We start from the raw sequence: 17,791 nt of genomic DNA, 5'->3' as shown, positions 1-17,791 counted from the left end.
CAGGGGGATCAACCCGTTTTTGTTCTTGACTTGTGGGATATCAAACCAGTAAGAAGACTACCACTCATCAGCCTCATTACTGAAGCAAGTTAGAGCTCAGACAAATGTTTCTGCCAACTCAAGATCTGAAGGAATGTGCATTAACATGAATGTGAGGAAGAGCTGTCTGTCAACAAAAATCAAAGAACTATAATGCGCCTACATATTTTTGCACATATGTTCTTTCACACATCCTGTTTGAAATACGAAAAGTAGTAGCTAAGTTTTTATTTTTTGCCATCTTTGTCTGACTTTAAAAACATATTTTCTATAAAACAAAAATAGTTTCTTAGTTCATTTTTTTGTAAGCTCCACTTATAATGCAAAAATAGTCTCTCTCTTTCTCTCTCTCTCTCTCTCTCTCTCTCTCTCACACACACACACACACACACACACACACACACACACACACACACACACACACACACTCTAATGCCAAGAACAACAGTTCTGGCAGTTACTGTCTTCCCACTAACTACTGATACTATCATTGCTACTACCTTCTAGCTGTCAATCACTACACCTTTCAGAGGAAGACTTCCTTTATTCTGACATTTGGGAAGGAAACATTCACATACATGATTTGCCTGGAATTTGGGGAAATACTGGAATTCAACTGAAATGTATTACTGTACAAAATACAGGACCTGAGTACAGAAAGGATCTCTCTTGCAGGAAAGTCTATATTCGGGGGCTTTGCCACATGTTTCAAATTCAGAATAAGAAAACCCTACTTGAAAATGAGCGACATCTGGCTTTCTTATCCCATTCAAGATGTCTTGAAAAGGAACATTTTCTTCCAGGGCTGTTATTCCGTTGCACAATAGCTTGGCTATCGTCCGATTCCCCCCCACCCCCCAAAATGACCAGCTGAGATTTTTAAACGCTGGGATTTTCATCCAAGTAAAACTGATGGGAGAGACCGAGCCTGTTGCTCTTCCTTTCCGACGGCAGTCCAGACGGGGGCGAGCGGCCGTTTCACTGAGGACAGGCGAAGCAGCCGAACTAAAGCGCCAGAGGAAAAAGGCCAGTCTGGCTCACGCACCCCACCCACCCGCACCGAAAACCGCAAAGACCGCGTGTGCGTATGTGAGAGGACACTTTAGGTCTCCATCTAAATCTACCCCGCGAACGCCTCGGCGAGGCCGAAAAGCAACGCAGGGAGGAGCCCCCATGGGGGGACATGCCAAAGGCAGAAAGCGAAGCGCCAGCTCAGCTCCCCCGAAGTCTTTTTTCCTCAAGACCGAGCCGCGGCTTGCTTGCCCCGCCGCGCGCGCCGTTTCCCCTCTGCCTTGTCATCTCCAGTCCAGGCGCGTCACAGACGACGAGCGCAGGCCGTCCTTTGTGTCCGAATCGCTCCCGCTTTCCCCTGTCCCCGTCCCCGCAATAACAGAAAAACAAAAACAAAAACAAAGCAAAAACCCCATCTTGAGGTACCTGGGAGCGCCGCGCGGTGCGTTTTCGTTTAATCCCGAGCGGCTGGCTGGGCGTGAGAAGAGCCGGGGCGAGCGTCTCTGCTGCTGCTACCCTTGGTGCTGCGCGCCCCTTGGCTGGCTGCGGCTCCAGCCTCGGGCTCTGCAAGTTTCCATAAAAGTCCCGGTGCGCAGCCCGTTCCTGCATTCCAAGCGCGCCCAGGCCGAGCTGCAGCTGTCCCGACGCACACGGCGGCCGCCCCCTCCTCCCTCCCCCCCCCCTCAGCACCCTCGCCGCGCCTCCCGAGGCCCCTCCAGCGGCCCAGCCGGGTTATTTTGGGCTGAAAACGCCGTTAGGCTATAAATATCCGGCGACTGCAGAATTTCCCAACCACCCCCACCCCCCAGTTGGATTCAGAAAGAATCTCCCCACGCACCGGGCAAATTAAAAAGTGGGAGGAGAGGGAGGGGCCCGGGATAGACAGTAATTGGTGTCCGACATCGCTTAGCGTTTAAAAGCGGGGGGGAGGACTCCTGAGCATGTTCAGAGTGCATTTCTCATACCATTATTTGTCATTATTTCAAATAATGACAAATTAATCTTGGCCCTTGTCCAAGAAGTCACAGAAAATCAAGCTGTTTCAAGATCGCCTCCTCCCCACAAACCGGTTTTTTAAAAATTCATCATCAAATGGAACAGGAGAAATTTGCCTTTTAAGCCATATTTTGTTCCCACATTGGAACAGAGAAAGTTGGTTTAAGTTATTAATATGAAATTAAGTATGTCCTCAACCTCAACCTTGGACTGTTAAGCCACTAAATAGCCATTTTCCAACTTCTTCTCTTCCAATTATTTGCGGTAGTTTCCATTAATCCTACCAATTGAAGAACGGGAATTTGGAGAGGGCACATATATTTCTAAGATATCTGATACCAATTAACTAACTCGTAGCAGTCCTTCTTATACAAATACACAAAGAGTCACAAAGTCACCCTGGCTATTTTTCTTACTACAATTTTGTTGAAACAGATGCAGCTAGATCTAAACACTTTGGGGGAAAAGAATTACTTACTGTTAGTTTTAAGAGAGTATGTATTTTCCTTCCACGTATACAGATATTCCAGATGGAGGGGATAACAGTTCTTTAGGACAATGATAAATCTCTGGCAAGCTTCACTTTTGTGAAGTGAAACTGGGGAGGGTGAATGCTGGTGGCTTTTTTATAGCCCTAACTTGCACAGAGCAAGCGACTAATAATAGAAACTTACCAGATAATTATGATAGCATGAAGTACAGCCAGCATCAGATTGATGAAACCATCCCAATGTATGTAGTAGTCAAATTAGCTTATTGTCATATCAGCAATTGCAATGATCTTGTAAGATAAATACATGAATATCTCAGAGTGTAATTAACTTGAGTCAGTTTGTTGAGTATGGAGTGGGAAGAATTTTTACTACTTTTTCTTGTGTCTGACTAGAGAATAAGATGAGATTAGGCTGTTCCCCACCTGGTTTCCACTTTTTTTCTCAATGAGAAAAATGAACAATAGGCCAAACCCAGCATAAAGTTTATTTACTAATAGCAATGTTTATTCATTCAAGAATTTACATAACCTGTTTTCCTGAGGTGTGATATCAAGCCAACACATTATACTTCTAATGCTGATATATGTTTTGGAATAACTAACCCTGTAGTTAATTCCAGATGCACACATTGGAATACACTCCATTTCCTCTTCCAGCTTTATCCCCACAACACCCCTGTGAGGTAGGTTGGGCTAAGAAATAGTGATTAATCCCAAAACAGTCAGTGAACTTCCAAATGTGAATGAGAATTTGAGTCTGGGTTTATTTAATCTAACATCATGCCAGTGTGTTTAGCCCTAAATGCATGAAACAGTACAGGGAGTCCTCATGTAGCAATTGCCTCATTTAGCTCCCATTTGCAGTTAATGACAGTGATGGAAAAAGTCACTCTGAAATCAATCCTCACATTGATGACCTCCGCAGGGTCTGTAAAGTGAAGGAAAGCTGAAGTCAACTTGTAAGCACAGTTGTGGTTTCAATTAGTGACCAAATTGTAAGTCCTAACAGTGGTTGCTAAATGAGGACTACCTGTAATAAAAATAGTAATAATCATCCCAGGATTCAGTGAAAGTTACTAACTTGCACTGTTACATCTATTACTCCCTTATTATTGAGCTACTATGACCAGAGAAAGAATGGTGTGTCCTTCTTTGTGATAAATTGACCATGAAATCATGGTACACAAAATGCATATATAAACAATGCCATAAATATATGCTATCGTTCAACGACAGCCTCAGCTTCCCTTTCCTGCTTCATGGAATTTGACCCATTTTCCTCTTCCATGGCCTTAACTTCCACAGATCCCTCTCTCTGGTTTGCTTTTAAGCCAGGATCTCTTTTTTAATCTTGTTTTTCCTGCCGCTGCCTCCATTAGCTGCCCATTCAAATTTTTCACTTACTTAATGTCTTTTCAGATACCACTAATCAAACATTAAGATTCTGTCAATTATCTATTTATTTGCTCAATTTATATGTCATTTTTATGTGACTCTGGGCAGTTTGCAATAAATGCACATTTTACATTTTTGCAAAAGGAATGGTCTTGTAATTGCTGCAGTTGGAAAAAGATTGACTTATCTTGATTTGCTTTTACATAGACAGAAAAAGAATACTGAAAATATTAATATGTATAGTATTACATAATATAAAGACTCAAATGACATTTTCCTGTATCATATATTCACAATTTTTAGACAGCTACAGTATCTTAGGACTTTTACGTGCTGACTGGGTAGAATTGAATGTTTCTTCATGCAAGGGAATATCACTATCCAAGTTTATGTAATAAAAATATATAAAACAATAAATATGCAGAACACACTCAACTGGTAGGATATCTCAATGCTTGATAAATTTCAAATCAAATGTTTAATTTTGTGACAGAGAAGTGCAAGGCAGAACTGGGCAAGGGATTTCTTGAAAATCCAATCCAACAAACTTCTACAATATAAACACTTACACTATGCATGTATGAAACAGAGCAAAACAGTCAATAGCTAGCTTCCTGGCTGAACGCTAGGATTAGTGCTGTTTCAGAGAGCAATCACAGCATCCATTTAGGCTTATTTATCCTTCTAAATCTAAATAAAAATGTGGAATGATTGAGGATTGGTGTATTGTGTGAATCTGGCCATTGTGCTTAATAAACCATGTTTTACAGCTTCATATACTCAGTTATGGATAATACAATAAACCATGATCAAACAAAACATATCTATGCACGACACACAAACTAGACCTTAAAGGTATTAATTTGGCATCCCTGTTGTTTTAAAAAGAGACAAACACATATTTAAAATTGTAATGGAACATGTATTTACCCTTTCACTCTTTTATTCTTTTTAATATACATCTTTTTCCTTAAAAATATACTTTAAATAATAGATTCAATTAGACAAGGATTTATTTATAGTATGTATAAAAATTTAAAAGCTCTGCAGAGAGTTATCTATATATTTAGCAATCTATACATTTACTAAATAAATAAATATGGTAGAGATTATTAACTACTCAAAACAACTGCCGAGGGTTCACCAGACTCTGATTTTATGCAATACAACCAACGTAAAACATCATCATTTACATAAAAACTTAATATTAACTCTTAAATTTTACAACAGTGCTCACAGAATATTGTTCCAAGGCCAAATGCATTGATACAGTTGCTACACTATAAATTATAGCTTATACACACAAAAACTATATCATTTGTCACCGTATATCTTTTTTTATTGCACATTAGTTAAGACAAAAAAGGTGCAAATCTTGGCAAATACATTACCAGGTAGAGCTTTTGAAAGCTTTGTACTACCTAATTTATACATTGTAAACCTGGGAGGAACTTATTTACTATAACATGTATTTTTGTATCACTTTCATCACAAAGAAATCTGAACAAAGTATCCCCCACAAATAATATTCATGTAATAGTTTAAAAATACATGTTACGTATAAATCCAAGGACAATTGAAATATCATTTTAAATGATATGTACAGCAATAATTTAAGCAATTATATGTATATTTTTAAACCTCCCTGAGGCCACATTTGACAATATCGTAGATTTTGGAGTACTTGCTCGGAAAGAAACAATATTAAATTTCCTTGTTGGAGAAAAAGGTAAAAAAATGCTCACATGAAGAATAAAAACAGAAATTTATTGTACATTTGCGTCTACAAGATCACTGGCTGTTGGGTGTTGACATCCATTTACTCCAAAGTAGACCAATAAAAGATTAGTGTGCCGGATTAGCAATTGCAGAAGATCTTCAGCTAAATTATCCACTGATGAGTATCTCACTTTTTCAAAGTCAAAAATATCTTTCAGGAAATAAAGAATCTGATTCTAGCAAAATAAATGCAAAAAAATTAAAAGGTTCTAGTTAAAATAGGATGTCTAATAAAACATTTACTAGTTCATCTTTATTTTCATTGGTATTCAGTAAACTTTTGATAAAATAAAGCCACATACCTTGAAGTAGCTGCATAATTCATTCAGCGAATTTCTAGGACCTAAAAATCCCCATGCCAGAACAGGGCTAATATGTTCACAGACAGCATAGAAATGTGCAAAGAAACCATCAGGAACCTAAAGATATAATTGGTACAGAAAAGGCAAATCATACCCTACCATCTTCAGTATAAAGAATTGTGACATCTTTAAACCTGCAACTCTTATAAACTTAAAATCATCTCCAAGCGGCCAAATGACATGTCCATGAAGAGGGTTTGCCACTTCCTTCTTCTGTGATTTAAAAAAACAAAACAACAACTTTCTGATCTAGTCTACAGCCCCAGTAATCTCTTTACCAAACACTAATCATGTTTGATCTTCCTTGGTTTTGGAGAGACTATTGAGATTTTTTTTTTTTTTTTGCCTATAGTTCAACTGTAACTTCACATATGATAAATTATATTAAAAATGGTTCAAGAACAGGCACTACTATCTTTTTATTCATAATTCTGAAGTCAATAATTTACCATATTCTATAGTTATACACAAATAATGCTAAATAATCTACAGATTGTCCTAAAATAGCAATTGGCATTGCAAAACAAATGTATAGCATTGCACAGACGTCTTCTAATGTAAAATGTTAGGCTACTTACTTTCATTTGTTGCTTTTTTTGCTTCAGGACTGACCAACAACTTGAAGCCACAGCCTAAGTAAGATATTTTGTTTGTTTATTTACTTGCAAGCATGAAACGTTGTATAATTACAATAATAATTTTGTAATAAAATATAAAACAATTTTACCTCTTTAAAATATATTTAATTTGCAATAATATATACTTAAATAATTTTACAAAATGTACAGTATTTATTGCTAAGAATATACTATTTGCATCTCATTTTCCCTGCTTTCTTCATGCACCTTAGCATTTTTCTAAAAGTTAATGTAAGTTGGTGGCTAACAATCTACCTGTATCGTTGTGATAGCAGCAAACATTTATAATCTGATCTAAAATTACAAAGGTGGATGATAGAGTGTACAAGCTGAAAGATATTTCTCCATCCAGAATAGGAAGTCTTAGGTACAGACACCAACTAATAATATCCATGGCAAGGCCAGAAAGAGTTGATACCAAAAATCTGATCATTCTGGTTAGCTACCTGGAATGCATGCATTGACATCTTTCCAATGTGCAACATGGTTCTTTAACAACAATGTCTTTCCTGTTGTTATCTTTCTTCATTGTTATCTGAATCTGGGGCTAGTCATTTGAGTAGCAATCAAAGTTTGAAATTCAGATTACTTATTGGTTTGAAATTCCAGTTACAATAAGCAGAGCTGGGTTTGTGGTTAACTTTATAAAAACACATCAACCACAATTAAGAAGTCATAAGATTGGGACATTATGGTGCTGTGCATGTTAACCAGCAATTAGCCTGCCTCAATTAACATGCGTGCAGACATGTTCATTATTTGAGTACTGTTGGTACACGGGAAAAGGTAATTACATGGCTCTTTCATACATCCCTTTCAATAGCCATTGGACAGGAAAAAGCCATGCTATTTATGCAATTGAATCACATCAGTTATATTCTATGGGAAAGAATGCACATTGGAAAACACATGAGCAGCACTTAAAAAGGAGAAAACAATGCAATGCATCCTGAGCAGCATTTTTGTCATCTATAATATTAGATTTGTTTACATTAGTTCTTAATTTTTTCCTATCTACCCATTTAATTCTACTGCACAGATCTATTTTAAATACTTTCCTTCGAACACCTTTTTCCCCAAACATAAACTGAACAACATCAATCCAGGAAATATTTGTTTGCAAGCTTCCAAATATCTCTTATTATGGGAAACCAGAAGAATATGTATGATAAATATACTCCATCACAGGAGGTTTTCAAGAAGAGACAGCCATTTGTCTCGAATGGTAGAAGACCTCCAAGGTCTCTTTAAACCATATTATTTTATGTTCTATGCTCTAAATGAATTAATATTGCACATTATTTAAGAAAGAACAAGATAAAATAAAAGCAAGAAGAAAGCTAAAGGTGTTCAAGTCAAATATGTAAAAAGTATACCTCTATAACAAAGTATTTTAAAGAGCTTTTGTACAATAAAGAACAAAACAAAATAGAACAAACATAAATAAGGGCCCAAGCAGTGATCTCAGGCTTATATTACTGTATTTACAATGCATCAAATAATTTCTGTTTGGGGATTATAGGAAAATGAAACAGATACAGTGGTGGGCTGCCCCCGGTTCACACCAGTTCTATAGAACCAGTAATAAAACTGGCAGGAGGCTCCACCCACCAATCCCGATGTCATCAGAATGCTTCTGCGCATGTGCAGAAGAGCGTGCTTGCGAGCAAAGCAAGTGCGTGCGACACTGTTGCGAACTGGTAGTAAAGGTAAGTAGAACCCACTCCTGCTCTGATATACTCAAAAGAACTCCCAGGCAGGCAGGTTTTTGCAAAGAAATATTATTTTCCTGTGCAATTAGGGGAAATAAAGCAATATAATATCAATGCAATATTACAACTATGCAATAGTTCTTTATTATCTCTTCTGGCACCACAATAATTTTTCTTGTGGAAATATCCACTGCTTGCTACCTCCTAGTGCAGTATTTTGCAGCATCTAGATTTAAGCATTTTAAAAAACAGGAGGCTGGTTAAAAGAAGTATGGTCCAACTAGCAAAGTGCAACTAATGCCAGTTTTCCAATTCCACAGAAAGTTTCAGTGTGCCAAACAGGAATAATGGTTTCTGAACTATGTACTGTAAAGAACATGCCCAAATACATCTGTCTTACTATATATAAAAGATTAGGAACTTTGTTCTTTAATTTCTTTTAATTTAATTAAAATGTTGCACAGTTTGTACATAATTTGCTTCTTGTTACACTCATTCTTTTAATCAGCATTAACTCATCAATATTGATAGGATTAATAATGCTTATTTAGAGCATTCTTAGCTGTTCCAATTGCAGATACCTAATCATGCTATGCTATTTCTTATTTAGAAAAACATTTTTAGAAAATATCTTTTAAAATAGATAAATTTTAAAACTTTTTAAAAATATGTCATTAATCTCAGTGTTTAAAGAAGGCTGCATATTTATATGACACTATGTTTCTGAACAAGAACTATCTGTAACCATAAAAAAATATATAACCAAATTCTTTTGTTTTGACTACATTGAAAAAAAAAACCTATTCTAAGAAAAAGCATAGCTTAAATAGTTTTTGATAAAGCTAAGCAGTTTTGTCCTAATAAGGACTGGAATCATACAGTATACAGATGGCAAATCTAGACTTTTACTTCCCGTAGGATGTAGCAGAATTTTAATGGAATGTACTACAACATTCTAAGTACTAGGAAGTAAAATGAGACTGGCCAAAACCAGTTCAGACATAAACAAAATATATAATAAAAGAAAGTAAAACTATTCAAAACAGAATGAAAGCTTGCACACTATAAGATGTATGACTTCCTCTCAGAGAATTCCAAATAGCCATTGTCTCCCATTTTTTTACTAGATCTTAGCCAGTCTGGTCAAATGAAACAGGCAAGGAAGAAAATATATAGCATATTTATTGTTCCTCTTCCTGGAATTGGAGCAATATGGTGAAGCTCACAACTCTGTCAACTGCAGAGAAATTAGATTCAGTACAAATAACACAGAAAGAACTGAACAGTAGAAGTCAAAGTGAGACAAAGTCAAGAAAGAAAAGGTGCATGTATCTCTCTGAAAAAGAAGAAAGAAAGGAAAGGAAATAACAAGAATGAGTAAGCTAGATTTTGCACTAATCCAGCAGCCTGGATGCTGGATTGGCACAGAAAGGAATGAACGGATAACAATGGCAGGTCAGACTTGCTTCCAAGACAGATGAAGAGGCATCTGAGAGGCAAAGAAATATACTCTAGATTAAAAAATGGAAACAAAATAGGGTTCAAATTCTAACCCAATCTAACATATGGCATACTTTTGAAATTAATCTCAATTTTATTAGTATATTACAGCCTTTGGACCACTGCTATTAGAGCTCAGGTATATGTATGAAGATGCTGCGAAGGATTTAAAAACAGAATTTAGAATTGGATCCAGAAATGGCCAAATGCCAGTGATGATTCACTGTGACTGGAACATCAAGTTCCAGTCGCAGTTCCTGATGCCATGACTTGTACATCTGCAGTTTGTGGACAATCTCCAAAGGTAGCCTCGTGTACAATGCTCTGTAAAAATGAAGTGAGATGTATTAAAGAATGGATCACTGAAGCCAAGCAATCTCTATCCATGTGGATTTGTTGCTGGACTACCAACCAATAGGCTAAAATGCAGAAAGTTGTACCCCTAGTGAAAAAAAGAAACCACAAAATGCCTTCAATCTATGAACGTGAAATATACCATCCATACATCAATATAGGTAGTTCTCGACTTAAAACAGTTCATTTAGCAACTGTTACAACAGCACAGAAAAAAGTAATTTATGACCATTATTCACACTTACGACCATTGCAGCATCTCCATGGTCACATGATCAAAATTAAAATGCTTGGCAAATGTCTCACATTTATGACAGTTGCAGCATCCCAGGTTCACGTGATCACTTTTTGTGACCTTTTGACAAGCAAAGTCAATGGGGAAACCAGATTCCCCATGTAGTAACCATGTTACTAATAGTTAACATGGTTAACAGTTGCAGTGATTCACTTAACAACTATCCTGTTTCCCCCAAAATAAAACATCCCCTGATAATAAACCCAATCAGGCTTTCAAGTGCATGGCAATAAGGCCAAGCGCTTATTTCAGGGTTCAAAAAAATATAAGACAGGGTTTTATAACGCTATTGTTTCACCAAGCAGGGCTGGCCTAATGTTATTTTAATGGGTTGTCTTTATTTTAGTTTTTTCGACCAAATTATTTAATATTTTTAATTCGTCTTTTAACTTTTATATTGTTGTGGGTTTTATCTCTGGCTGTACACCTCCCTGAGTCTTCCGGGAGAAGGACGGCATAAAATTTTAATAAAATAAATAAATAAATAAATTTTCGGGGGAACACAGTATGGCAAGAAGGGTCATAAAATGGGGTAAAATTCACTTAACAAATGTCTTGCTTAGTAATGGAAATTTTGGGCTCAATTGTCATAAATTGAAGACTACCTGTAATACTAATCTGTAAATCTCTCAGTAATTTCAACTAATTACTTTTGGGGAAATAATAAATACCATAGAGGATAAGAAAGAATCCCGAGCGATTACAAAATAATCAAGCTCTTTGCCAAGAAAAGAAATGCTAACCAATGGTCTATAATTATTACAGTATGATCATCTACATCTGATGATGGCTCGGCTAAAAAAAAATGGCACTACTATGTTCCTTAATAGGACTGCAATACTCTGTCTCTTAAAGAGGAGTCTATGATCTCACAGACTCTCTAATCATAATTTGCCTAGCTGTAATAAGCAGGGGAAGGCAAAATGCAGAGCAACAAAGTACCAGACAAATTGTCCTTATTCTTGGTCCCTTAAAACTGCAACATGAAACAATCTGGACATTCCAAATTGTAATGTATTGTATGTATTGTGGAATCTAAGCTATAGCGCCTGTAAAATATTATGATCTCAAATATGTCTTGCAAACATGTCACAATATGCTACAAAAATTTTAGCAGCTCTTCTGTTTGAGCTAAAATCCAAAACAGTAACAATGTTAAGAGAACTGAAGATGGCTGAAGAATAAAAATTATTTTTCATTTCATCACTCCCACTGAATAGGTTCAATAGTGAGCTTAATGAAATCCAAAAAGAATTTTCTTTCAATATATTCTATGTTTCCCCCTTGAGCTACATATCAAAAGTTGAAACTACCCTAAAAATACTTACATCCCTTAGTAGACTATTTATTGCACTCTTAAATCTCAAACGAACTGTTTTGATAAAACAGTAATGTTAAATGTGACATATTCATCATGCTGTCTTCCTGTCCAATTGAGAAAGTAAAATTTAAAGTGTGATTTGTTCTTAATGTCACGTTGATGTATATAGAGAGAGAGAGACAGAGGGCCATGGTTACCATGAAGGTAGTAACAGACCAGCCTTATAAGTTAGACCAGACAGAGAACAGGACCACATGAGCTAATTCTTCTTTATTGTAATGCTGCATTAATAAAATCTTGTAGGTCTGAAAGTTATCTCTTCCCCATTTTCTTTAAAGCCCAAGAAACTAGGGAAGTTTTTTTCTGAGTCTCTTGCCCTGTCCACATTCCTGCCGCAGACTCAGCTGTCTTTTAATTGACTATTCTCTTAGCTGTGTCTTTTTGCTCTCTCTCTAAGCCATTCTCAAATACCACTACATAGTATCCTTAGCTGATATATATCTAGTTAAAATATTGCTATCAGCATCCAAATATAAGATTCTCTCCATCAGCCATAGGTAACGGAGAGGGTGGGTGCTTAACCTGCCTAAGTCTATACGTAACACTAAACCAACCCTTTAACCTGATCTAATACTGGATAGAATATAGAATAGAATATAGGGAAAGGCTGATTATACATAGTTCTGGTGTTGGTTCTTAAATCACGAACAAGGGACATATTAACTGACCTGGAACATAACAAAAAGGAGAAGAGAAACAGTTATTTAGATCATTATGTAAGATGTCTAGTGGCATTTCTTCACCTGGAGCATATCGAATTATTGAATATTATACTCCTTCAAACTTGGACATTAATATGACCTAAATTATGAAAAAAATCAGAGACTTAAATCAACTAAGAAAACATAAACCATAGCAATTTTGAAAACATTACATAAGAAAAGGAAAGCACTATAATAAGCTTTCATTCAAAGCATGACTCATCTTACTTGGAAGCAATACACCCCAACCCTTTTCTCGGGGGATCCAAGAGAATCATATCCCACTTTCTTTCAATGAAATGCCATCATCCTATTCATTCTACTTAAAATGCTTTCTAAACCCTACAGAGACTGCCTCTTATCTATACTTTAAAAAGTTGAAAAATACTTCTCTCCACAAACTGGGTCCCAGCCTGATGTCAGTATATGTAGATATCTCCTGCCAGTACTGAATCATGGAATGAAACAAAAATGGACTTACAGTTTCTTTGAAGGAGGAGTTCAACCAGTGGTTATTAACTATATTCTGTATAGACATGGGTGGGTTCTCTAAATCTTCAAAAGAATCCATTAATATGAAGTCCAAAACAACATCATAAAAGTTTAAGTGTTTCACCTACATGAGGATCAAATTTTTAAAAAGATACTGAGCACATTTATAAAAAAAGAAAAACCATTAACAAGTCCATGCTATAAATTACAATTAAAATCCTGGTGATTTTTAAACAAATTGTTTATTCAAACTTAGTAAATATAAAATAAGAAATAAACTAGATAAAAATAACAGAGTTCCTGAAATATAAACAAAATAAAGTTCAGTAAAGAAATTATAGCTATCTAGGGCCAAAAAAAAAAAAAAGTTAAAACACTTAATTGAAAGCATACCCCATAAGCAGCCAACTCCATTTCAGTATGAATCCATTGATCTGCTTGTTCTAAAAAAGAGATCATTTCATCAAATACTTCCTCAAATTTCTTTGGGTTCTGTAAAGGAAAACAGAAAACTCTGAAGAACTTGCACATTATATGGATTCTTTCATCCTTGCCTTAAAATTGACATCACTATTTATTTGTAAGTCAAAGGGTATCTCCACTATAAGGCATTCTATATTCTGATATCTGACTTTGTATACATGTTTTAGAAAATGACACGTAAAACAATACATTTGGAAAATATAAAAAGCATAGCCATAAACTCTTATGAACAATACTGCCATATGTAGACCAAATTTATAATCTTAAAAGGAGAATACTACTTTTCCAAAATAGGAATACTTGTTTCTTAATCCATGTTATAAGGGCATTAAATGGTCAAGCCTGTTACAATACAGTTATTAAAACAACAAAGGTTTTACCTTTCTTGCTCTCAAAATTAAAGCACATAAAATTCTTCTGCCACTTTCAGCAAGAAATATTCGATTTGCAGAGTCTGAAAGAATGACCTGTTGTTGTTTTTTAAAGAAAAAGAAACCATTAATGAGTGAAAGATGTTAGAACTCAAAATTGAAACCAAATGTTCCATTCCATCTAAATTTTTGGCCCTATTACTCAGAGAAATTTCACTATCTTCTTCTTGAGTAAACTTGCTTTATCAAGAAGGGGAATGAAATCTATGGCTGTATTCACATAATGCCCTAAGCCATCATGTCATTTGCTCAGTTTTAGCTTAGCTTGTTCTGTGAATAAAACCACTGTGATATATAATCCACAGATTATGTTTTAACATAGTGTATGACCCCAGCCAAATATAGTTTTGTCAAGAATCATGAATAAGCATGTACCTAAATTATTATATGAACCATGGCAGAATTTTTTTTTTCCAATCAATAATGAAATTCTTGGAGACTTCAATCTTAAGGACTGGAAACAAAGCCTACATATGTGCTTGGAAAATAGAACGATTGGTAGAGCTTTTCCCAAATGTGCCAATATTTTAAACTTCTTTGGAAATGGCTAAATTTAAACAACATTAATTATATTCGAAGATGCAACTATAAATAGCATCTGATTACTGAACTAAGCCAGCCTTCTAAACACCCTAGTTAGTTTCTTTGTAAACATTTTAAACTCTTTTTGCCAGAAACAGAAGTAAAAGCTGGTTTTCAGAAAAAAATATCATAAATCATGGTCACATAATCATGTGATTGCCAAGCATCCCAAATGCAGTCATATGACCACAGAGGGAGTAAATGTCAGAACTTTGAATCCAGGTCATAAATCCAATTTTAAGGGTCGGTTGTAAACAAATAGTTGTTAAGCAACTAGTTATAAATCATGGACTACCTGTACCTTGCAAAAGCTACATAATACTGATTATGTAACTTGTTTGGTCCTGATTACAAATCTCCTCTATGTAATTTATGTAATAATTTAACAGAGATATGTCATAAGTAGCACAAAGATGACTTAAAATGTGTCTCAAAGAGTTCTACCTGAAAAGCTTGCCGAACACAGTGGAGTTTAGCAAGGAAGTCACTGTCTCCCAAACATTCCAACATTTCAGTCCTACGCACAAAATAAAGAAGATTTCAAACTTAATCACACTTTAATTTAGGCACTTTAATTTAGGCATATTTCAAAACAATCAATATAAGTTCTGATAATGTTTCAGAAATTCTGCCATAAGGATTTTTAGAAATGTAAAGACATTTTTACCTTAAGACACGTGAATAAATCTTGCCTTCTTCTGCCATGTGCAAAGCTTCTTCATATAATGGGCAGTGGCAAAGTGAATCCAGGTGATAATAGTTTCGGCTCTCTTTGTGTTCTGTAAGCTAAAAAAAAAATAGTTTTATTACCAAGTTACTTTCAGAGTCATAACACCTTTGTAGTCTTTTGAATGGCACCTGCTTTTTAATATTACTTTACATTGCAGATCATTATGAAAATCAAATATGTAAAAGAAAAGTTAGGGTAACATGTGGACCATAGACATGCTACTTTGTAAAAGCAGCAGAGCCAAGATAAATTAAGAATAGGGAAATAAGTATCCACTTAATAAGTATATTAAGGCAGAAAATTACATTCTTGGACAGCAAAAATAGCTTTGTTCACCCAAAAAAGGGATATCTAGCCATGATAAATGCAGAAAAGAATTAGATATTAATTTACACATATATATCTCTCAAAAGTCCAAAGTAATATAAGTGACTTAAGTGGTCTCTAAGAAGGGATGAGGCAAAGAAACAGGAAAGTAAAAAAATATTATTTTGTATCATTGATTATATATATAACTGGAAGGGGGGTTCTTTTGTTATAAAGAAAAGTATCAAAGCCTTTTAATAAATGAATTCCCAAAGTAAATTCCAGGACAAAAGTGTAATGTAATAAAACATAATAAAATCCAGCTATAAAAGTCCAAACCATAAAACATTACAACCATTTTTAAACTTTGCAATTTAGTAGTCAAAAATAGTTAGATGAATAATTGCTTGATTAGAAGCCCTTCATAATGGCATTCTGCAAATCTCCCATTCCACATAGAAAGCAGTCCAAAGTGAATGTCTTCTGCCACATCACTATTATATGCATATTATCAAACTATACTAAGAACATTTGAAGGACATACCGTGTTTCCCTGAAAATAAGACCTTGTCTTATATTTTTTTTAATATAAGGCATTTGGCCTTATTGCCATGCGCTCAAAAGCCCGATTGGGCTTATTATCAGGGGATGTTTTATTTTGGGGGAAACAGGGTAATAAATAGGTGGTCCTATAGAAGAGAGCAGTTTCCCAGATAATATGGTTCATCGTTACACAGATTTATAAATTAAGAATAACATCCTGGACCCGGGTTTAGTAGCTAATTGCCATCCAATGGAGACCTTTCATATAATATTGTATCTGCTCAATATGAAGACCTACTTACCTAAGTTAGATGGCATTATTCTTCAGTATAGTAGTTTGCAAGTCATTTTTAAGGGCAGAATATTAATTTTTGACATTAAAAGTACAATACTATGTATTTGACTTAGATCTATAAACATAATTTTAACCAATGTTTATAGAACAATTTATAATCAGCCTAAAATTAGCAATTAATACTATAATTAACACTGTCCTTTAAAATCACCCCTTCTCAATAATCTAGTAAGTAAATCTATACTTGAAATTGTTATATTGCAAAATAAATGACAAGATGAAATCTAATTTACAGATGTCCCAGATTAAATATATGTCTTTCAGAGAAATAAACATTACAATTCCAATAGCATGACCATCTGAGAACTTCAAAACCATCGTTTTTCTTGCAATGTTTTTATTGAAAAAAATGACCACTAGAATTCATTAGGCATTTTTCCCATGAATTTATGGAAACTTTCATATTCTGCCACTCTAGCCACAGACATATGCTTTTCTACATTGAAAGCATGGCATCTGTGAATATTTCATTATATCTGTTCATAATTGTTATGTTTTATGTTATGTTGTATATTCTGCATTCATAATTGTTATGAACCAGTTTGAGTAGTGCTTAAGCATCAGAGTAGAAGGTATGATGAGACCATGAGTTCTAGTCCCGCCTTGGCAAAAAAACAGCTGGATGACCTTGAGCCAGTTACTTTCATAGCCAGTCTCAGCCTTAAGAAGGAGGCAATGGCAAATGAATTCTGAAAAAAAAAGCTTTCCAAGACAGGTATTTGCCCAGGCAGTCTCTGAAACTCGGACACAACTGGATGGGGAAAAAATTGTTATGCGTATTTGTAATGTTTAAATGTCATACAATTACAATTAATTTTTACATATCTGTGATTTGTCAAGATATTTTGTTCTAGGAAATTTAATTGAAGACCAGCAGAAACCATTAATTAACTAACTACAAGATCTCAAGTGCATGATAATTAACACAATAAGACAGCAAATGTTGCTTCAGTATACCTCAGCAGCTGAAACAAATGAATCTGTTGATCCAATACTTATTGTATCTCGCAGACTGAATTCATCTGTAATATCTTTCATAGTATTATCCATTTGATTACCTTTAAAAAAGAGAAACATGTTGATTAAATTTTGAGTCTTCTTTAAATCCCAACAACTAAGACTAATTTTATTTTATTTTTATCTTAATTTATTGTCTGTTTTTTCCAAGATGGCTGTTTGGAATATTGATGGGTTCAGATACAATGGTAATCCA

The 17,791-nt window shown here is 35.2% G+C and overlaps 2 protein-coding genes across 9 annotated transcripts in view; both read right to left on the bottom strand.

Moving 5' to 3' along the window:
• Positions 1 to 2,734, bottom strand: part of NEXN (nexilin F-actin binding protein) — a 35,747-nt gene extending 33,013 nt beyond the window's left edge. For 4 of the 8 annotated variants that reach the window (XM_034437040.3, XM_087889851.1, XM_087889853.1 and 1 more), the window contains exon 1: positions 2,525 to 2,734. The gene's annotated coding sequence lies outside the window, so the exon portion shown is untranslated. Of the gene's footprint in view, positions 1 to 1,476; positions 1,868 to 2,524 lie in introns of those variants that run through there. The other 4 variants (XM_034437039.3, XM_087889850.1, XM_087889856.1 and 1 more) reach the window with 2 other exon arrangements.
• A 2,101-nt stretch (positions 2,735 to 4,835) lies between these two features.
• MIGA1 (mitoguardin 1) overlaps positions 4,836 to 17,791 on the bottom strand; it is a 42,172-nt gene continuing 29,216 nt past the window's right edge. The window contains exons 9-17 of the mRNA XM_034437036.3: positions 17,536 to 17,636; positions 15,312 to 15,430; positions 15,089 to 15,161; positions 14,012 to 14,098; positions 13,542 to 13,640; positions 13,138 to 13,272; positions 6,654 to 6,707; positions 6,016 to 6,132; positions 4,836 to 5,889 (exon numbers count right to left, since the gene is read on the bottom strand). Of these exons, the coding sequence (XP_034292927.2) occupies positions 5,701 to 5,889; positions 6,016 to 6,132; positions 6,654 to 6,707; positions 13,138 to 13,272; positions 13,542 to 13,640; positions 14,012 to 14,098; positions 15,089 to 15,161; positions 15,312 to 15,430; positions 17,536 to 17,636 (974 nt within the window). The 3' untranslated portion in view covers positions 4,836 to 5,700. The remainder of the gene's footprint in view (positions 5,890 to 6,015; positions 6,133 to 6,653; positions 6,708 to 13,137; positions 13,273 to 13,541; positions 13,641 to 14,011; positions 14,099 to 15,088; positions 15,162 to 15,311; positions 15,431 to 17,535; positions 17,637 to 17,791) is intronic.

The sequence above is a fragment of the Pantherophis guttatus genome, chromosome 3 (assembly GCF_059756535.1).
Source record: "Pantherophis guttatus breed Tessera chromosome 3, ASM5975653v1, whole genome shotgun sequence".
Classification (NCBI taxonomy): domain Eukaryota; kingdom Metazoa; phylum Chordata; class Lepidosauria; order Squamata; family Colubridae; genus Pantherophis; species Pantherophis guttatus.
Note: the sequence above shows the minus strand (reverse complement) of the source record. Positions and strands in the feature narration are given on the sequence as shown.